The following is a 23,818-nucleotide window of genomic DNA, read 5'->3' as shown; positions in this document are numbered from 1 at the left end:
TATCCCCATATCTCTTGCCTCCTGTGTGTCCCTCCCATCCTCCCTATCCCACCCCTCTAGGTGGTCACAAAGCACCGAACTGATCTCCCTGTGCTATGCGGCTGCTTCCCATTAGCTATATATTTTACGTTTGGTAGTATATAGATGTCCATGCCACTCTCTTACTTTGTCACAGCTTACCTTTCCCCCTCACCATATACTCAAGGCCATTCTCTAGTAGGTCTGTGTCTTTATTCCTGTCTTACCCCTAGGTCCTTCAGAACCACTTTTTTTTTTTTAATTCCACATATATGTGTTAGCATACAGTATTTGTTTTTCTCATTCTGACTTACTTCACTCTGTATGACAGACTCTAGGTCCATCCACCTCACTGCAAATAACTCAATTTCATTTCCTTTTATGGCTGAGTAATATTCCATTGTATATATGTACCACATCTTCTTTATGCATTCATCTGTTGATGGACACCTAGGTTGCTTCCATGTCCGGGCTATTGTAAATTGAGCTGCAGTGAACATTGTGGTACATGACTCTGTTTGAATTATGGTTTTCTCAGCGTATATGCCCAGTAGTGGGATTGCTGGGTCATATGGTAGTTCTATTTTTAGATTTTTAAGGAACCTCCATACTGTTTTCCATAGTGGTTGTATCAATTTACATTCCCACCAACAGCACAGGAGGGTTCTCTTTTCTCCACACCCTCTCCAGCATTTATTGTTTGTAGATTTATTTGATGATGGTCATTCTGACTGGTATGAGGTGTGAGGTGATACCTCACCGTAGTTTTGATTTGCATTTCTTTAATGATTAGTATGTAGAGCGTCCTTTCATGTGTTTGTTGGCAATCTGTGTATCTTCTTTAGAGAAATGTCTATTTAGGTCTTCTGCCCATTTTTCGATTGGGTTGTTTGTTTTTCTGATACTGAGCTGCATGAGCTGCTTGTAAATTTTGGAGATTAATCCTTTGTCAGTTGCTTCATTTGCAAATATTTTCTCCCATTCTGAGGGTTGTCTTTTCATCTTGTTTATGGTTTCCTTTGCTGTGCAGAAGCTTTTAAGTTTCATTAGGTCTCATCTGTTTATTTTTGTTTTTATTTCCATTCCTCTAGGAGGTGGGTTAAAAAGGACCTTGCTGTGATTTATGTCATAGAGTGTTCTGCCTATGTTTTCCTCTAAGAGTTTTATAGTGTCTGGCCTTATATTTAGGTCTTTAATCCATTTTGAGTTTATTTTTGTGTATGGTGTTAGGGAGTGTTCTAGCTTCATTCTTTTACATGTAGCTGTCCAGTTTTCCCAGCACCACTATTGCAGAGGCTGTCTTTTTTCCATTGTATATTCTTGCCTTCTTTATCAAAAATAAGGTGACTATATGTGTGTGGGTTTATCTCTGGGCTTTCTATCCTGTTCCATTGATCTATATTTCTGTTTTTGTGCCAGTACCATACTCTATTGATTACTGTAGCTTTGTAGTATAGTCTGAAGTCTGGGAGCCTTATTCCTCCAGTTCCATTTTTCTTTCTCAAGATTGCTGTGGCTATTCGGGGTCTGTTGTGTTTCCATACAAATTGTGAAATTTTTTGCTCTAGTTCTGTGAAAAATGCCATTGGTAGTTTGATAGGGATTGCATTGAATCTGTAGATTGCTTTGGGTAGTATAGTCATTTTCACAATGTTGATTCTTCCAATCCAAGAACGTGCTATATCTTTCCATCTATTTGTGTCATCTTTAATTTCTTTCACAGTGTCTTATAGTTTTCTGCATACAGGTCTTTTGTCTCCTTAGATCGGTTTATTCTTAGGTGTTTTATTCTTTTTGTTGCAATGGTGAATGGGAGTGTTTCCTTCATTTCTCTTTCAGAGTTTTCATCCTTATTGTATAAGAACGCAAGAAATTTCTGTTAATTAATTTTGTATCCTACTACTTTACCAAATTCATTGATTAGCTCTAGTAGTTTTCTGATAGCATCTTTAGGATTCTCTATGTATAGTATCATGTCATCTGCAAATAGTGACAGCTTTACATCTTCTTTTCTGATTTGGATTCCTTTTATTTCTTTTTCTTCTCTGATTGCTGTGGCTAAAATTTCCAAAACTATGTTGAATAATAGTGGTGAGAGTGGCCAACCTTGTCTTGTTCCTGATCTTAGTGGGAATGGTTTCAGTTTTTCACCATTGAGAATGATGTTGGCTGTGGGTTTGTCATATATTGCCTTTATTATGTTGAGGTAAGTTCCTTCTATGCCTACTTTCTCTAGGGTTTTTATCATAAATGGGTGTTGAATTTTTTCAAAAGCTTTTTCTGCATCTGTTGAGGTCATATGGTTTTTCTCCTTCAATTTGTTAATATGGTGTATCACATTGATTGATTTGCATATATTAAAGAATCCTTGCATTCCTGGGATAAACCCCAGTTGATCATGGTGTATGATCCTTTTAATGTGCTGTTGGATTCTGTTCGCTAGTATTTTGTTGAGGATTTTTGCATCTATTTTCATCAGTGCTATTGGCCTGTAGTTTTCTTTCTTTGTGACATCTTTATCGGGTTTTGGTATCTGGGTGATGGTGGCCTTGTAGAATGAGATTGGGAGTGTTCCTCCCTCTGCTATATTTTGGAAGAGTTTGAGGATAGGTGTTAGCTCTTGTCTAAATGTTTGATAGAATTCACCTGTGAAGCCCTCTGGTCCTGGGCTTTTGTTTGCTGGAAGACTTTTAATCACAGTCTCAATTTCAGTGCTTCTGATTGGTCTGTTTATATTTTCTGTTTCTTTGTGTTTCAGTCTCAGAAGATTGTGCTTTTCTAGGATTTGTCCATTTCTTCCAGGTTGTCCATTTTATTGGCATATAGTTGATTGTAGTAATCTCTCATGATCCTTTGTATTTCTGCAGTGTCAGTTGTTACTTCTTTTTCATTTCTAATTCTGTTGATTTGAGTCTTCTCCCTATTTTCTTGATGAGTCTGGCTAATGGTTTATCAATTTTGTTTATCTTCTCAAAGAACCAGCTTTTAGTTTTATTGATCTTGCTATCAAATGTTTATATGTTTTTTGCTTGATAACTTTATTTCCTCCTTTGCCTTCCACTTACAAATCATGGAAGCAATGAAAGTCATGTGTAGTAAACAAAAGAGAATATCTTCTGATATTCCAGGATTAAGGAAAGGGAGAAAACGTACATACTGAAGAGAAATTAAAATATACTAGAACAGTGCCTTCCAACTTCTATAAAATGCTTCAAAATGTCTACACATGTTCAGAATACCTACAAGTATTTCACATGCTTTTTATTTATTTATTTAATGCCACTGTTATTTTCAGTTGTTTTTCATTTAAATTATGGGTTAAATAAGCTTATGTAGGCCCTTCCTTTGTGTTTTTGTTTGTTTTTGGTTTTTTTTGGCAGTACGAAGGCCTCTCACTGTTGTGGCCTCTCCCGTTGCGGAGCACAGGCTCCAGATGCGCAGGCCCAGTGGCCATGGCTCACGGGCCCACCTGCTCCGTGGCATGTGGGATCTTCCCGGACCGGGGCACGAACCCATGTCCCCTGCATCGGCAGGCAGACTCCCAACCACTGCGCCACCAGGGAAGCCCTGTAGGCCCTTTTATAAGATGAGCCTATGGGGGAAAAAAATCTTCCAAATTCCAAGTAACTGATTCTGTATGAACTTCTGGAACATAACCATTTTCTAAACTTCAGAATTGTTACTATTTTATTAAGTCCTCAAAATAGCCCTTTTATCCATCACTTCCCAGAAAAACCTATTTATTAAATGTATTAGTCAGGAGGACAAGCCTATGATTATTAATAAATAACCCTAATATCTCAGTAGCTTAAAATAGAAAAAAGTTTTATTTTTTGCTCATATTTATATCCACTATAAGTAAGTAGAAACTGCTGGTTCATGTTAGTATCAGTCAAGGACCCACTAACAAAGCCTCCAGGTCACTGTGGCATTGGGGAAGGGAAAACAGAGAAAATGGATAATTGCAAACTTAAAGGCTTCCACTTTGAAGTAACAAATATCATTTTTGTTTACATTTCCATTGATAAAGCAAATCACATAGCCGTGTAGAACTTTAAGTGGGGTAGGCAAATGCCTGGAAGGATTAGAAGTGGAACATTGGTAAGCATGCAGCCTAATGATCCTGAAAGATATTTAAAAATTTTTCTGAATTTTAGCTGGGTTTCCAGGATTACCAGAATCTCTTAAAGAGTATATCCTGAGACATTACTGCAAATATTACCGTATGTAGTATACCTTGCCACTGTAGTGGCACAGAGCACTTTGAATAAAAGCTAGAATTCTGGAGCCAGACTATATTGAATATTGGCTTTATCAGTTACTAGCTATGTGATATTGTACAAATTACTTAACCCATATGTCAGTTTTCTCATCTCCGGTATGTAGATAATAATGGTACATATTAATAGGGAAGGGTTAAATGATATAATGCAGTAAATATTAGTGAATATAAAAATATTATAAGTGAAATTAATGTAAATATATGTAGAACACAAATAATTGTTATCCAGAAATGGGTCTTTTTTGATAAGTATGTTTTCCAGGCTTAAATCATTAAGGGTATTTAATCATTTTGTATTTAAAAATTGATTACATTGTTCTTAAATATTTTCTTAAGTTTACCTTAATACATAAACATAATTTAAATTTTTATTGAGAAGCAGTATAATGTTGTAGGGGTTAAAACCGTGGGGTTTGGAGCCAGAGTGCCTGGCTCAAGTGCTATATAAGTAATTGCTATTTTTTTCATTATCATTGATTCAAATTTGTAATTCTGAAGATAATTTATTATACAGGGCTGTAAATATTACTATGCTCAAGTACTTCCCTTTGCTAAATGGCCCCAGAATGCTATGTATTTTTAATTTTTATATACAGTTTTTCTGTTTTCCTCACTTGTCCTTGGCTGTCACTTCTCATTTCTTTTGTACCAGCAGCAATTCCATGGCAGCAATTTTCCTTTCCTCTAATGATATATTTCTAATCTCCTGTGGTCTTGGAAACTGACAACTGAACTTATTTGAAACGTGTATTTTGTTAAAAATGAAATTCCAAATGAATGCCCAAAGGGTTCTCTTCCTAGTAACATTTATTGCATGGACCTTGTAACATTTCTTTTGACTGAAGAACCTATTTTGTTTGATTGTACTCTTTGCTGTGTTCAGAGAAATTATATGTAGTGTATACTAAATGATTTCCTGATAAGTGATTAATAGAATGGTTTTTTTTTACATTTGTTAATGTATATGTTTTATGTGCGGAAAATTAAATCAACTCCTAACACAATAAACTAAACTTCTCAATTGAGTAGTTCAAGATATATTTAATATCTCTCATTTTTGGCCACTACAATTATATAGAAATTGGAATTATAGAGAGCATAGATTTTAAAGGCATAGGAAATAATTCATCTAGAGCAGTGCCTTTCAAATATCTTTTACCCCAGACTATAGTATTATGTTGTACATTGCAACCCAGTACTCACATGTGTATGTGATGTATATGTATGTGTATGTATGTGTGTATATTAATATACACTATATTTTGTGATATATATTACACAGTGTTTTAATATATGTAATTTTTTAAACGTTCATGAAGCAGTATTTTGCCATTTCTATGTGCAATGCACTATATTTTCTATTTTTTCTATTCTTTTTAAATTCTACTTATGACTTAATCATTGATTTTATGTCCTCTGATTTGATGTTCAGTTAGAAAACTGAAATAGGAGAAGTGATTAGACATATTTTCCTTCAAATCTTCAGAAATATCACTGTCTCTTTTGGATTTTTAATGTGTTGAACAGTAGATAATCTAAATTATCTAGGTTACTCCTTGGCTAGTACTTGGAATGATTCCGTGGAATTGAAATTTTTTTTGAAAGGGAAAAAAAAACCTTCTGTAAATCAAATATTTAAAGAATTTGAGGTACATTCTCTTCACTGTAGTTATGGAGAAGGAATTAAAGAGCATATAGTTTATAATATGACTGGTCAGTTTGCTTTTTTCATTAGATAAAAATTCTTTGTTCATTATATGTTCACGTTGACAAATGACTGTCTGAATTTAAAATTACCCATTTATATATAGAAATCAATTTTTAAAAGATGCAAAAAATGTAGAAGCACTTTTGTAGAGCTATACATCTGGTAGAACTTTTCAGAAGTGATTTTTAAGGGATGCTGTTTCAACTGGAAATGCTATCAGATATTAAGTAGGTTTTCTTTATTATTATTTGGGGACCCCATAACTGAAAAATCTTTTTATACTTAATAATAAATTATTTTAACTAGAGTATAATGAATCATGAATATTTCAGGCTCTAATAAAGTTGTGCTATATGAACATTTAATCCCCTTCCCTTGTGTCCTGAAACATTTAACTAGTACATTGCGACCCCTGCTGTTGTGAGAATTGCCAAATAACTGGAAAAAAAATATGTACTTGAGGAAGGTTTTGTGATTTGAATAATTATTAAAGGTAAAGAAGTTATGTTATAGCTCAGCTCTTTTGCCATGTGAGGCTCTGAACAGAACCAAATATTGTAGTTCAACAGAACTAAAAATTATATTGATATTGTTTTATCATATGAGTATTTCATTTAGAAATTTTGAATTTAGCTTTTTCCTTTGACATCAGGAACACATAAAGGGATTAATAAGGAATTTTAGAAATCAGCATTTAAAATGTTCTTTCTCAACTTATCCTGAAATTAATTTGCTTGAATAGTTTTGATCTTTTCCTAGGCATAGAGAAAGAAGGCATTATTTCCCCAAATATTTCAAAATTTTTACTTGGGTCCTTGGAAAACCTTATATCTAAAGGTTATAAAATCTTATATCTAAATTCCTTTGTTTTTATTTTCCTAAATACCACCAAAATTATTCATTTCTTATTTCATTTTTTGATATTTTATTTTCCTAAGATTTCATAAAGATCTTAAACTTATCTCTGCTTAGTTCAGTATCAATCTATAATCTTTTCAGTACTATTAATCCCTGTACGTGACATAGTTTCTTATGCTTAGTAACTTTATGTTACCATCTGGGAGACCTATCATAGCCAATGGTTTCATCAATTGTGATTATTTGCAAATTGAATTGGACCTACGAAGTTTGGCTTTACTTATGTAATTGTTAGACAGTTTGTTCAGGTTTTTTATGATATTGAGTTAACTTTTTAAAGTGTTCAAAGATTTTTTGGCTCATCTAGGAATCAGATCATTAAAAAAAATATTCCCTTGTCATAAGTCCTTAAACCGTTTGACATTGATATGTCTCAAGAGTGCTTCCTTATGTCAGAATATCCTGGGTTGGGAGATGGCAAGGAAATTCCTTGTCGTAGTGTATTCTTCAGTTCCCTGGAGAATGCACTGACAGTGTTTCAAAAGTAACTTGAAAAACTAAATTTTCTTAGCTTTCTGTCAGATGCAACCAGGCAAATAATGTTTTTCTTATTTGCCTCTCAGTTGCTTTGGCTTGGATGTTTCATAGCCTGAATATTGTTTAATGTGCTTGGGGATGATGTTAGCACAGAAGCAAGCATAAAAATACAACTGAAATGTATTCTTTGGAAGATCCTAGTTCAGCATGACATCGCATCGTGCATAAAGCTTAAACATCACAGAGACAGTGTATTACAGGGTCCATACTTAATAATTTTATTAAAAAACTGCCAAATTTCACTGATGAACTCTTTGGGACAATTTTGAGTTAAATGACAGTTTTTCTTCCCCCTTTGTGGATGACATTGATACGTATTTTAAATTGAGTGATGTCTGAGTTTTCATGTCAGCCTTTCAGTTTTTAACTTGATTTTCAAAGGAATTTAAACTCACGGGAATAAACCTTACAAAATATACAGGTCTTATCCTATAAACGTGAATTTTTGGATTTGTTAAAACAAAAATAGAATAGGCACCACAACCTAATGGTTAGGCAGATTAGGTAGCTACCTGTAAATTATAGACAATCACCACTTTCCACACTTTCTCTGCTGTTTTATAAGTTCCCTGTTTATTAGGTGATTGTTGTAATTCAATGATTAGTGCATCAGTTTTCAAACTTTTGGTCTTGGGACATTTTAATACTCTCAACAATAACTGAGGACCCCCAGAGATTTTTTGTTTATGCAGAGTTATATTTATGGATATTTATTGTATTCAAAAATAAAATTGAAAAAGTGTTACATATTTATTTTAAAATAACCTGCTACATGTTAACATAAATATTTTTATGAAAAATAACTCTTTTCTAAAACAAAACAAAAAATACTGAGAGGAGTGGACATAATTTTACTTCTGCAAATCTCTTTATAGTCAGACTTAATAGACAACAGCTGGCTCTCATATCTCCCTCAACAATATGCTGTGAAATCGTATGTCATATATGCCACATATATTATGTCATGTAGCCTCTTATGAAATAATGAGAGTAAAAAAATAATATATTATGATTGTTATAAAAATGGTGTGACTTTGTGGATCCCCTTTCGGGGTCCTCAAACCACATTTTGAAAACCAATGAACTAGAGCATTCTTTTAAAGCTTTTAATTCCCATTAAATGCAAACACTTCTGGCAGTAACAATACATCAGGAGTCTCAAACTAGCAGGTTAAATGTAGCTAGAAAGCATGTTTGGTTTTCCCCAAATATATTTTCTTAATTTTATATTTGGATTTCTAGGCAAGACCCAAACACTCCCGTTTCCATAGGATAATCCTTATTTTCTCTTATACTTAGACATTTAGTTATATTTCTTTCCTTGCCCTTTGGACCACTCACATATTAGTAACAATTTCTTTGGTGCTTTGTGAAGGGAGTTGGGGGATGGATGTCATGGTGTAGGAAAATGGAGGTGGAAGACCCTGAGCACAGAGGGACAGAAACATACAGAAAATTCTGGATAATCAGTACTAGACCTTTAATGCTACCCAGCAGTCATACTACATTTTCTTTGTCTAGTCACTCTTTTAGGTGAGAATTTCATTTCTCTACCTTCTTCTAAATCCAACACCTTATCCTCATCCTCATCTCATTACCTTGTTTTGCTTCCTGTTTCACTGAGAAAATAGAAGCAGTCAGAAAGAACTTCCATGAGTTTCTCTTGCCACAGTTACCCTCCTGCCTACATCTGTGTCTATACTTTGCTTCTACTCTTACCATAAGCCATGCTCCCTCCCTATTTCATTCTCTCAGCTACTCAAGATTCTTGCTCCAGCAGTTCTCCTCTCTGTTCCACATCATTAATTTTTCCCTCTCTATGAGATCATTCCTATTGACATACAAATATACTATTATTTCATCCATCTTAATATTCTTCTTGACTCTTCACTCTTTTACCTTTAGCTGTCATCTCATTTCTTTTCTTCCCTATCTGTGTAAATTTTGATTCCTTTACATTTGAGAGTTGTGAATCTATGCTAATTTGATGAAACTAATTTTATTGGTTATGGCAGAAATATTAGGATTCCGAGATTCAATAGCACATTGTCGTGCCTGTTTCATAATTCCACATGAATCATTTCAAAATGGATCCAAATGTTAGACCATATTCTCTTCAATGGAAGGTAAATTAGAGTTTCTAAGGTGCTCGACATGGATATAAATTTTTCTACATTCTGTGAGTAGACCCAGAATGGTTTTGAGAGTAAGAATGGCACCTGATTCATCTTGATCTAGATTACATTAGGTAATCTGGGTTTCAGGGCATTTTCCAAGGCTGTAGAAAGATTTTATCAACATGTAGGGAGTCAGACCAGGTCAAGAGTTAAGTGATAAATGTTTGATTTCTTCCGGTTAAGACAAGTCTGATTTCCCTTATTGTTGGATATTGCCAGAGTAGATACTGTTAGACTCTAAACTTTGATCACTTAAAAATTAAGGGTTATTTTCTGTGACCATTCTGTCATATGTCCTTAAAAGAAAATTGAAAAAGTTAAGTTCTGAACACCTTTGAAATTCCCCCATAATGTTAAATTTACTTTTTTCATTATATATTAATGACTTAATTTATAATTTTTAAAGTATCATAAAATGAAGACATAAAGCTTGTCTTTATTTTTTAAAGAGAATAATGTTTTATAAATGACCTTTTCTGACTTACTAAAAACTGGAAATGGTCAAAATATTTTCCAGTTAGGAGGTATTTTCCATTTTTAAAAAACTAAGTTGCGTTTATGATGATTTCTTTAAGAAACTTAAAGTAGATTTTTTTTTATAACTTCATTTGGCCTGTTGATTACAAAACTGTTATGGAATTTCACACATCTATTTCAGTACGCAGCTCGTCATAGACTACTGCACTGTTTCTCATTTTAATAGGCCTCATTTATCCTATAAATAAACCTACATTTTCTTACCTGATCAAGTGAGCAAACAATAGGGGTCAGATGTGGCAAACACTTTAACAGAAAGCACATGTCTGGCCGTCAGGGTGAAGTAGAGTCATATCAAGATTGCTTGAAGTTATTAATGGCAGTAAAATTTATGCTTCCTCCTGTTTTCCCAATTAAATCAAGAAGCCTTTTTTCTTCGGATTCTTCTATCACCAGCTGGTTCCAATACTCTGTGTGTGAATATTGCCTGGGGTCTCTCCATTTCTAGGTGGTAAAAGCTGACCAAAGCACATTAAGTCAATGATGTGGACCTGTAGGCTAGAAAGCAGCCATTGTTAAGGGCTTTATTTTGGCCCATATCTTTTGTACTACAAGTATGCATATTTTGTAAGGTGTATTATAAATAAGTTGTTGTAGATAAACAACATGCTACATGTCTGTAGTGTTCTTTTATGCTCTGGATAAAAGAACACTACAGACAAGGTAATAAAATAATTGAAACATGTTGAAAATATTTTAAAAATAAACTACATGGCGAAATGTACAGTTGTACATACTAAAAGAGAGTGAAATATATCAAAAGTGCTGAATTTTAGAGTACTTATTTCATGAATACATCTTAATGTGACAAAGCTATTAAGCTTAATGGTAGATTTACAATTTCAGTTTCTTATAGTTTTTAAATTAAATAATTTAGCACAAGAAACATTTATCCATGAACCACTGTATCACAAAACTATTGTTATGCTTGTTTTCATACTGATCATCGTAACCTATAAATTCTGACATTTTCCCCCCCGTACTCATGGTTAAAAAACCGTTGGCTTTTATCTATTCATTTCAAATCTCTGTTAGATTTGACTGAACAAATCCATTCTAGAAGAGAAGACTATCCAGTAGAATTGCAATCTTAAAAATTGGTCTTTCCAAATTCAAGTTTTAACTAAGGCTGTCTGTCTAGTCATGCTGGTTATGTATCTGCAGTATGTGCGCTAATAAGTTAAACATAAAATGATATGGAAATGTGTACAAAAGATCATCTAATCTACCTGCAGTATATTTTTAGTGTATTTCAGTGTAGTCAATATATGTGTTCAATAATTGTTGCAATTATCTTTTTTTTTTTTTTTTTTTTTTGCGGTACGCAGGCCTCTCGCTTTTGTGGCCTTTCCCGTTGCAGAGCACAGGCTCCAGACGCACAGGCTCAGCGGCCATGGCTCACGGGCCCAGCCGCTCTGCGGCATGTGGGCTCTTCCCGGACCGGGGCACGAACCCGTGTCCCCTGCATCGGCAGGCGGAATCTCAACCACTGTGCCAGCAGGGAAGCCCTGCAATTATCTTTTAAGTGGTGGTTTTGCCTGTGGCATTTTAACTATAGTGGTAGAGCTTTAAAGGCTCCAACTCTACAGTAAACTTAAAGGCAGTTGTGATTTTTGAAGTATGTTGTACTCACATAGACTTTCTAGGGGTAATTTATCACCTTAATGCTGCTCTGTTCTAATATAGGGGTGCTTATATCCCCACTTCTCTTATCTTTTCATGGACCCTTTGTGACTTCGAAGGGAGTTTTCTACTTTGAACGAAGACATGGAGTGCAGAAGGGAATGAGAATCTGGCTAATAATGTGACCCATAATTTGTGTTCTCACTCTGCTTTTACCAAGTATTGGGCTGGGTCTACTGCAGCAGTGGAAATTTGGCTTTGAGTTCTGGTGTTCAGAACTCATATTTCTGCTTGACTGAACTATGAATAGAAAATCCCAAGTATCTTACAAAATTAGTAGCTAAATGGTGTTTTTACTAATCACTTCAGAGATGGAAAAAACTGAAGACATTTTAAAATTCAAAACCCATCAGCATGTGCTTCCCCTTTAATTGGCAGAAAATCGATTGTGAGAGCAGCCCAGAGAGCTGACTTTTTTTCTCCTTCATTTGCTCCAGCTGAACTACAGCTGCAAATTTCTTTAAAAAGAAAAAAAAAAATCTTGAAGGTATAAGTGCAATAATTCCCACAAAATCAGTTGCTGGAGTTAATGACCAGTTTGTTAAGGCATTAACTGCCCTCAGCTGGAAATGACCAGTTTTGAGGGAATTGGCTGCACAACTGCTAAGATAATTCAGTAATGCGTTCAAATAATGATCCAGCTAATTAACAGTGAGTTTCTATGGAAATCCTATCGAAGTACTTATGGCCTCTGCATTTAATAGCCGGTGAGTTCATCGTGATTCATGTTTATTATCATAAATACCAAAGGAATCATAATGACTAGGCCATTTTATTTTCACCGTGGCCTTATTACTTGAACAGATCTGACTAAGCCACCTATAGTCATTAAGGACCTAGTTCTCAAAATATTCAGTCTTTTCACTGCTCTGCTCAAAATTCACAGAGCCTTTGGTGCTATGCCAGCATAGCGACTATTGGCAGACTGTTTTAACTTGGGATGCCATTAGGGAATAATTGATGTCTGTAAGTCTTAAAGGAGCCCTTTTGAAATGTCTGCCATTGGTATGATGTGGAGAAATCATAGTTGGTTAGCTGGAGTTTATGGTGGTTCATCATGAATTCTTATGGGAAAATCATAACTCCCAGCCCCAAATTCGTTTAGGATATGCAAGATTATTTTTTTGAGTTTTATTTTTTTAAGAACTTAGATATCCAATGAATGAAGAAGACTATTATTAGCTTATAATAAGGGATAAGCTTTAATTTTACTTGGACCATTTAATCTCTCTTAATTTCTGTTTATTGCTATGTGATCTTTAAATTAGTCTTTAAGTAATAGTAAATGTTGGCTGCCAGAAAGCCTCTACTTTCTGTGTGCAGCTGTGTTTGAAGAGATGAATTTAGGTTATTTCCAGACATCTTCCCCCTCCAAGTATTCACTTTTCTCCTACAATATTTTGTCCTTTTGCTGTAGCTGTCAGATATCTGCTAGATACTGTAAAGTTATAGGCTGTGTTTTTATCAAGCAATTAATCACTTGCATAATTATTTATTATTCAATGAATATGATACCTGTGGTTTATATACTATAATCTTCCTTCATACATTGCAGTTCTTTAGAGGAGATTGGAAATATGTGATTTGAAACAAGATATGAATTAGAATCATCAAGGTAACATATGGGTAACAAGCATTTATAAAATATTTCCATCTTTTTTTCTGAATAAAAAACCAAGTGTCATATTGTATCTTTTTTCATTCCCTAAATAAATACAAAGTGAGAAGAAAATCAATTTTATAGGTATTTGTAAATCGATTGAATTCTAGGGAACCTTTACCCAGATAAAATCGAGAAGATGTATCAGCAACTTGGGTTATATAGACTTCTGAGTACAATATTGTAGTCCCTTATATCTGTCATCACCTCCTTTCACACTTTCCTCAAGGGAAAAAAAAATATCTCTGGTCATATTCCAGTTTCTTTTGTTTGGTTGTGCTCAGCTCAAACAAATGGGGAAACACCTGTACGTTTTATTTGCCTGGGACATGAAACTTAAAGGTAAATGAAGTAATATAGCTAATAGTGAGGTTTGTCTTCTGTGTTCTCAGACTTCTCTCTCTGTGTCCTTTAATCTTTTTGTACCCCGTCGCCTCCATAACTATTCCCCACTCGAGGAGTGAAATTAAGTTCTGTTACAGACAAGGAAGCATGAAAGAAGGAAGAGAGGTTCACAGTGTGTTTGTGGTAGTGGTGGTGGAGGAACACATACTGATGACAATAATCTATCCTTTGATTATTTTCTTTTCCCAATTTTTGTTCTGATTAAGGGATTTATGACCCTATGAGACTGATGAAGGGTCCTTATCAGATACTGGTCACTGAGTGGAGCCTTGAAGGATGCGGTGACTCTCCTAAGCCCGTACTTTGGGTATAGCAGAGCTTTATAGGAAAGTGACTAGGGACAAGTGGCTCAACCATAGGCTCAGAATATACCTGTGAACCCTGTCTAGCTCATCTCAGAGGAATCTTGGCTGCCTCTTAAACCTACATTACTTCTAACTGTGGTCAAATCTTGAGGATAGAAACCACAAAGACAACATATATAATAGGGGAATGTGAAAATAGTGTTCTATTGGTAAAACAGAAAAATGTTATTATCAACATAATAATACTAAGAAATGACATTTATTGATTCAGTTTATTGTGTGTCAAACTCAGTACTAATTGTTTTACCAGAATTCTTGCACCTAATCTTCACATAACAACTCTTTGAGATAGGTACAGTTGTTATTCCAGTTTCACAGATGAAGAAACTGAAGCACAGAGAATTTAAATAACACTCAAAAGGCCATTTATGCTAGTAAGTGGCAGAGCCACAAGTTGAACCCAAGCAGTCTGCCTCCAGAGCCTGAGATTTGAACCACAGCATTTTACTGCCTCTGTTTACCATTCTACTCAACTTTTAAGCTTCTAGCACCTTGTTTTTCTCATAAAATCAAACACTGCTTGATAGCAGTTCTTGTCCAATTCAGTGAGAGTGAGTTTCAGAACTGCTATATAGATCTAGTCCCCCAAATTGCTTGGGGGATAATGCAGTTTGTCCCTGTCAAGATCTTTCATCTATTGGAACCTATTGCATCTGGGCTCAGGTACTCTGATAAATAACTGATTGTTTTTCTTCATTTCATCTCCCCTCTTCTCTTCTACCATCTTCTCACCTCTTTCTCCATAGAGTCCCTTCTTAACTGCGTTTCCTTCCGGTACTGTGCCACTAAGGAATGATGATAATAATTTATGTTTATTTGGCATTATTTCACCCTTCCTGCTGCTTCCTGGAAGGCTTAGTAGAGAGTACATACACACAGGCTTTGTAGTCCGACCTAGGTTTGAATCTCAGATTCACGAGCTCTGTTTCCTTTTGAAGGATTCATAACCTTAATGAATGTCATTGCCTCACATCCAGATCAAAGATAATACCTACCTCTTCAGTTGTTATAAGGGTTAAATGAGAAAATACATGCTTAACATACAAGAGGAACTATCAGTTTGCTTAACTCTTTCTCTCTTCCCTTCTCTCAAAGAATTGTAGTTATAAAAAGACTGGCTATCCACGAATCTTTTGGGATAGCCTTGTAATCCTTGAGTTTCTGTTTTCTTCAGTCCTTTAGTTTTAGCACATTTTGGGGGCATGATAATCATTTTAGGTAAAGATTATGGGAAATTAGGCATATGTTCAGAGACTTTTTTTTTAAATCAAACTTTATTTTCTAGAGCAATTTAAGGTTCATAGCAAAATTGAGCAGAAAGGACATTAATTTCCCATATACTTCCTGCCCGTCCCCCCAGCCTCCCACCTTTTTTAAAATTAATTTTTATTGGAGTATAGTTGCTTTACATAGGTTTTTAAATAGAAGATCACAGATAAGGAATTAGGAAGGTACGGGAGTACTGCAAGGATCTTTCACTTTTGGCCATGAGTATGGGGAGAGAAGGAGAAAGAGAAAGCACACAAGAGCAGAATTAGAACTGGCAGTAGAATGACTCATCCTACTTTTTGAAACTAGATATTTAGTTTTGCTGTGGAAAAAGAAAGTAATATAAATTATTGTTGAATTTGAGATGTTTCTTGCATATGTTATTCATCTACGTTTTAAAAATTATTGTAATTTTAGGACTTTTCTCTAGACTTTCTATTCTGTCACATATCCTTTATCCTGAGTTATCCTTTGGAAGTGATATAGATATATAATCATATATATATGTGTATGTAATTTGCTCTAGAAGGACCTTCCTTGTTGTTCTCTTTATGGGGTACAGATCTCTTAAAGGTGAATCTTTCTTTCCTCTCACCTTAAATAAATTGATGTACCACTTTAGAACATTGCATTTTAGAATCCTTTCATTGATAACCAGCAGTAGACAGACAATCCTCAAACATAGAATAGTGTCCTTTTTCATTCTTAGTTCCACACTGAATTTTAAAGTCTGATTATTTACTTTGATGTTAAAAAATCTTTTATATTGGATATTGATTTCTATGTTTCTTCTACCATTTATTTAGTAAGTTGTGTGACTTGGAATCCTACTTTTCAGTGAATCCATTACATAGAGAAAATATTTTCAAATAATATTTTGAAAAAATTAAGTAGGACTAGAACCTACCCACAGCTGAAAAACATATAGAAAGAAACTGTAATAGCAGGGAAAGAGACTGTGCCTTCGGAATATGAGTTTGCTGTAGGAACTTACTTGAAAAGATATTAAAATACCTCAGTCCCTGGAGGAAAATACTGTGAAGTATAATCTGACCAAACCCCTAAGGGATACTTTCGTCTCTGGAGAATAAAATTGGAATTTTTCATTTTTAATCTATGTATCATGCAAACTGATGCAAAGATTTGTTTTCCTATGGCAAGTGTGTTTTATACTAGAATAAGTATAAATGAATGCCTTCAGCGGTGTAAAAATGTGATTTATTAAAATCTATGAGTCTTTTCTATTTAGATTGCTCTGATCCCAAGAGCAAAATACTGGGGTTGGGAACACCCAGTTAGTCTCTACTTTTCTCTTTTTTGGAGTAATTTCAGTTTTTGCATTACGTTTTCCTCCAGATGTAGTTCCTGCATGTGTTTTATTCCAAGTGGTTAAGTTAGTGAATTCATAGATTTTTAGTTAAGATGAAAATGTTTACTAGTATGTATTCATCTGATGAACATATGCTAGATTTTATTGTTTTTGTTTTATGCCAAGAAGTCATTTTTACATTGATACTGAAAGCCATAGGAAATAGGCTTTAGCCAAACAATTTAAAAAGATGCAAAAGTCTTGATTTTTAAAAATTCTGTTTTTAAAATGTGTTTTATTCTATCATATGTCAGTGTATCTCAGTCTTTTATACCTGATACTATCATCTTACTTGAAAGACCGTTTTACCTTAGGATATAAAAATGTTTGAGAGATACTGTAATATACCTCTGGTGAAAATTCTGGAGTCAGAGAAACCTTTGTTTAAAGCCCTGCTCACCCACTTACAAGGCTGTGTAGGAAGTATTTATTTTTCTCCAAGTGTTAAGTTCCTCATCTGAAACATAAGGATGATAAAATTTATTTGACAGATTATTTTGAAGACTCACATTTTTCTTCCTTACCATATGAAATATTTTTTTTAACATATAAGCTCCAGGAAAGCAACAGGCTAGAGAGAGGGTCACTATATGTTTTTAAAAAGCATCTGGAAACTTAAAACACTTTTGTGTCAAATCTGAAAATCTTGTAGAACTAGTAATTTCTGTCTTTGACTAAACGTGCTTATTTTTTCAGTTTTAGCCTCTGATTTTTTAAACATAACATTGTTTTTTTTTCCAGCTTTATTGAGATCTAACTGACATATAACAGTATGTAAGTTTAAGGTGATGACTTGATATATATATATATTGCAAAATATATAAGGTTAGATATAAGGGTAGTTAACTATAAAAGTTACCACTTCAAGATTAGTTACCACATCCATCACCTCACATAATTACTTTTTTTCTGGTTGTAAGAACTTTTAAGATTTACTCTCTTAGCAACTTTCAAATGTACATACAGTATGTTAACTATAGTCACCAGGCTTTTTAGATATTAAAAATAGAATCAATCAGCAGGTATTTATTGAGAAACTTCCATATGCTATACTAAGCCTATAAGAATACCAAGGTATGTCCCCTAAGAATTTCTCACCACCTCATAAAGAGATAACCTAATATCTGAAAAATTCAATAAGAATATAAAATAGTATTTTTAAAAAACACAAAGTATTTTAGTAATTTTATACTATGGTAGACACAAGAATAAAGGTGCTGAATTTATCCTCCATGTCACAATATATTTAAAATTTTCTTGATATGTTATTTATCAACTAAATTTATGTATATCCTTGATTTTGTTTTAAAACTCCAAATATCTCCAAGGATTTCTCATAGCCCAAACTTTTTAAAAATAATATTGTTTTTTGGATAAAACCTTTTAGCCAAACTTTTCTAGCTCAAGTTTTGTCACTGACTTTGAGATCATAAATAGATCCTTAAAATATGGTCTTTCTGGAAGCATGTAGAAGAACTACATGGCATATTAAAGTCCCATTTTATTTTTCAAATCTATGATATATCATTCACTTTTCTTTTTTCAGTTTCAAGGTGTACGAAACTAGAATAATCTTACCTCAGAAGTTCTGAGACAATCCTTAGACTATGCTTACTCTCTCTACCCTTTAGCATTTTATAGTCATGTATTTTTTTTCCCATCTTTATTGGAGTATAATTGCTTTACAATGTTGTGTTAGTTTCTGCTGTACAACAAAGTGAATCAGCTATATGTATACATATACCCCCATATCCCCTCCCTCTTGAACCTCCCTCCCACCCTCCCTATCCCACCCCTCTAGGTGGTCACAAAGCACCGAGCTGATCTCCCTGTGCTATGTGGCTGCTTCCCACTAGCTATCTATTTTACATTTGGTAGTGTATATATGTCCATGCCACTCTCTCACTTCGCCCCAGCTTCCCCTTCCTGCCCCTGTGTCCTCAAGTCTGTTCTCTATGTCTGCGTCTTTATTCCTGCCCTGCCACTAGGCTCATCAGTACCGTTTTTTTAGATTCCATATATATGCTTTAGCATACAGTATTTGTTTTTCTCTTTGTGACTTACTTCACTCTGTATGACAGACTCTAGGTCAATCCACCTCATTACAAATAACTCAATTTCATTATTTTTTTATAGCTGAGTAATACTCCATTGTATATATGTGCCACATCTTCTTTATCCATTCATCTGTTGATGGACACTTAGGTTGCTTCCACATCCTGGCTATTGTAAATAGTGCTGCAGTGAACATTGTGGTACATGTATCTTTTTGAATGATGGTTTTCTCAGGGTATATGCCCAGTAGTGAGATTGCTGGGTCATATGGTAGTTCTATTTTTAGTTTTTTAAGGAACCTCCATATTGTTTTCCATAGTGGTTGTATCAATTTACATTCCCACCAACAGTGCAGGAGGGTTCTCTTTTCTCCACATCCTCTCCAGCATTTATTGTTTGTAGATTTTTTTGATGATGGCCAGGCCATTCTGACTGGTGTGAGGTGATACCTCATTGTGGTTTTGATTTACATTTCTCTAATGATTAGTGATGTTGAGCGTCTTTTCATGTGTTTTTTGGCAATCTGTATGTCTTCTTTTGGGCATGTGTTTTTTTTTAATGTAGCAAATACTATTCTACTTCGTTTATTATTTGTTATTTTTCCAGTTTCTGATTCATAAAAATTAAATATACTTTTCATTTACTATTTCTTATACATTATCACTGTCAATGAAATGTGTTTATCACATATTTTGATAAAACAGTAAGGATGGGGAGGCCAGTGGCCAAATCTACATTTTAGTGGGCTACTGGGAACAATTAATTCTTAGGTTTGTGGTTAATTTTTTCAAAAGTATACCTTGTAAAATACACATAATCTCTTGGAACTTAGTGATATTTCATAGATAGTGTGCTCCAAACTTTGGAATTGAAATAGGGAGCTCAAAATATTTTCTACGGCTTCCCTGGTGGCGCAGTGGTTAAAAGTCCGCCTGCTGATGCAGGGGACACGGGTTCGTGCCCTGGTCCAGGAGGATCCCACATGCCGTGGAGCGGCTGGGCCGTGAGCCATGGCCGCTGAGCCTGCACGTCCGGAGCCTGTGCTCTGCAACAGGAGAGGCAACAACAGTGAGAGGCCTGCATACCACAAAAAAAAAAATTTCTAAGTTAGGGTTATATAGTGATTTTTTTTGATTCAGTAGCTTAAAAGTTGTAATGCATTAATTTGAGTGTGTTATACAAAAAAAATTAATTTCTTTGTGGTCATTCCCATGCATGGCATAATATAAAATCTCACCATATCCATGATTTCTTATTTCCAGGCAATGAAAACTACAAACAAATAGCAATGTGTGTTCTTTACCACATAAGCATGGATGACCGCTTTAAATCAATGTTTGCATACACTGACTGTATACCACAAGTAAGTGCTTTAAGTGTTTTTTTAAAAAGGCATTCAAAACATATGTTTTTTACTTTCTTCCCTTGATTTGCCAGATAGGTTTTTTTCTTTAAAAGTCCCCTCTTAAAAATAATATAAATTTGTTATATACAATCTGGAAAGTACAGAACATTATAAAAATGAAAGTAACTTTCTGTTATCCCAAACCCAGAGATAAGCATTTAAAATTTTGGTACATTTTCTTCTACATAGTTAAAAAAATACTGTTTTGGGATTATATGCCATATGTAATTATATATTGCTTTTTTATCTTAATATATCGTTAAGTACCCTCCCATGTCACTGAACATTCTTCATAAATTATTCATAATAGTTGTATACTATTTTATTGCATAAGTGTACCATAATTTAAATATTGTTAAATTGTATATTTAGGTTTTTTTCCAGTTTATCACATAAAAACTGATGTAAGTAAAAGTATGTAAACAAATTAAATAATGTGGAATAAATATCATAGTATGTAAAAGCTTAACCACATCTTGATTTTTTCTTTAGTTTAAATTCCTAAAAGTAGAATTACTAGGTCAAAAGGTATTTTGTGTATTTGACACAATATGGCCAAATTACCTTCTAAGAAGACATGAGTTGATTTTTTTCCAACTGTCACTTCACTTTGAACAGCACTGGATGCTATCATTTCTCTAAAAATGGAGTGTCTCTATTTCTTTTTATTTGCATTTCTGTGGATATTGGTGAGGTTGAACATTTTTCACATGCTTATTGTTGATATTATGTTATAAATCATTCATGTCCCTTGATAATTTTTCCATTGGCATGTCAATATTTTAGGATTAATAGATAATATCTCTATATGTAGTAACTATTTTAACTCCTGGTCATATTACAGACATTTCCCAACTTTGTCATTTGCCCTTTAATTTTGTTTGTGGTTGACGGTTTTAATTGCTTTGCGTTCTCTGATGGGAAAATGCTTCATCAAAATACTTTTATTTGGGCTTCCCTGGTGGCGCAGTGGTTGAGAGTCCGCCTGCCGATGTAGGGGACACGGGTTTGTGCCCTGGTCCGGGAGGATCCCACATGCCGCGGAGCGGCTAGGCCCGTGAGCCATGGCCGCTGGGCCTGCGCATCTGGAGCTTGTGCTCCGCAATGGGAGAGGCCACAACGGTGAGGGGCCCGCGTACTGCAAAAAAAAAAACAAAAACTTTTATTTTTATAGCACTGCTCTCAAGAAAGATTTTTGCCATAACTCAGTTGCTTGATACATTTCATATGTTCGGTTTATTTGTCTTGAAGGAGTTTAGTGATTTTTTTTCATAGACTATAATGGTGGAGATTCTATACATGTGTAATTTTTTTTTTTTTTTTGCGGTACGCGGGCCTCTCACTGTTGTGGCCTCTCCCGTTGCGGAGCACAGGCTCCAGATGCGCAGGCTCAGTGGCCATGGCTCACGGGCCCAGCCGCTCCGCGGCATGTGGGATCCTCCCAGACCGGGGCACAAACCCGTGTCCACTGCGCCACCAGGGATATACATGTGTAATTTTACTCTTAGGGAATTTACATTCATGGAATCACTATTGTGCCATTAATCTTCATTAAACTGAGCTCTACTAATTTGAATAATATCTGATGATTGGAACACTAGTTAGGCTGATTTTTAATATTATTTTTATAATATGGCTTTCTAAAATAGAAAAAGCAAAATCGCAGGATGTATAATATACAATAAAAATAACACTTTTAAAAGACACTTTAGAAGAATATGTATAGTAAGTCATACTTATTAAAGTAATCCTCTTAAGACTCCTACTACATAATTCCTTATTAGCCTAATATAAGTTATTAAATGTATATTATTTTAGGATTAATAGTAATAATTAATATTAATTACTAATATTTATTACTAATTAATATTTATTACTACTATAATTAATTATTACTAATAATAGTAGTAATAATTATTATGTAGTAAAAAACAGGCCATAGTTTTTCTTTTTATTAATTCTTATTAATCCTTCTATTCCTCCCAAATTAATAACACGGTTCTAAAAATTGAATTTGCTGTTCCAGAATTTTAATACTTTATCTACACGCAATTAAAAAACTGATAAACTCTCAAGGATAATTTCTTAGGCTTTTATACCAGGGGAAAAACTAATTATGCTTGTTTACAGAAAGTAGACATCCTTCAAATATGCAGCATATTTTATCTAACAAGGCAAGGCTTCTTATAGAGATAACACATGTCAGACTACAGCCGATACAAAGTGTAATCAAACTCTTTGTCAAACAAGTTGTCAATAAAAGAGTAGCCATGTCAAAGGGAGATTACAGGTGATTTACTACAGTCTCACTTCATATGTTCCAAGGGGTTTTGCTTCACAGTTTCAAAGGGTGTTCCTTTTCCAATCCCATTTAATGTCAGAACTTCATTGACTACAGGATATGAATTGGAAAGCAGTGATAAAAGAATAATATTTTTGTCTAGATTGACTGTTTTTATCTAGATTAGATTTTAAAGAGAATAACATTAAATAAAAGAGAAATAAATGTACACTAAAAAGAGATGGAAAACTTTTTTTTGTTAAATATTTAATTTGGAGTTACCCTTCCCTCTATACCCTAGAATTTACAATCTCAAACATAAAATGTGAAACTTTATTTTCAATAAATAATCAGAAATAAAAGCCTGTTTAAGTTACTTTTGAAACATTATTATTATTGCAGTTGAAGACTTTGTAGAAGATTCTCCCGTACCTTTTCAAGGACAACATTCATGCATGTTTCCTTGCCAGATAATTTTCTAACATCAAACATTTCTGCAGTGGGGTTTTCAGAACATTTGTGGTCTGTATTTCATGAACAAAATCTTTCAAAATTCATTCAATGGTCAATGTTTTGGGGTTTTAGTTTATTATATTTTGTTTTTAAAGCTCAACCCTGGTAAGAATAGTGAGGGTATGTTATCAAATTATGTTGTAAACATCCTGAAACTTTTTAGTATGAGGCCATATTTTGAGAAACCAAATGGTACTCTAGAATAGTATGTTTGTTCCTAAAGTGCTATCCAGCCTATAACTTGTACTTTGTAAGGCTCAACTTTGGCATATTTGGGGAAAAGTTGACATGGTTTGATTGCCACCCAGTACCAATTGTAAAAATACATTGTAAAATAAAAGAATCATGGAAAGCAAATTTGGGATTACATTGAAATTTCCGAGCTTCCTTCAGGAATTAAAACAATACTCCTCTCAGAATATTGACTCCTTGAAGTAATGTTTATAATACTAACAAAGCTTTAAACTCATTTGTGCTAGCAACTGATTAACCTACTTGTTAAATAAAACTATATCTGAAGTTTGGAATATTAATGTAATACTCTGTTCACTTTGAAATTATGCACATTAATTTTTGTTTAGTAAATATTGTCAAGTATTACAAATGAATTTTTCAAATGAGAAGCCTAAAGTAACT

The 23,818-nt window shown here is 34.1% G+C and overlaps 1 protein-coding gene across 2 annotated transcripts in view; it reads left to right on the top strand.

Annotated features, from left to right (window-relative positions):
- Nucleotides 1–23,818, top strand: part of KIFAP3 (kinesin associated protein 3) — a 157,365-nt gene that overhangs the window by 62,267 nt on the left and 71,280 nt on the right. For both annotated transcript variants that reach the window (XM_060033763.1, XM_060033758.1), the window contains exon 11: nucleotides 20,246–20,346. In XM_060033763.1, coding sequence (XP_059889746.1) covers nucleotides 20,246–20,346 — 101 coding nt within the window. The remainder of the gene's footprint in view (nucleotides 1–20,245; nucleotides 20,347–23,818) is intronic.

Source organism: Delphinus delphis, chromosome 1 (genome assembly GCF_949987515.2).
Source record: "Delphinus delphis chromosome 1, mDelDel1.2, whole genome shotgun sequence".
Classification (NCBI taxonomy): Eukaryota; Metazoa; Chordata; class Mammalia; order Artiodactyla; family Delphinidae; genus Delphinus; species Delphinus delphis.
This window is presented reverse-complemented; position numbering and strand designations above follow the sequence as displayed.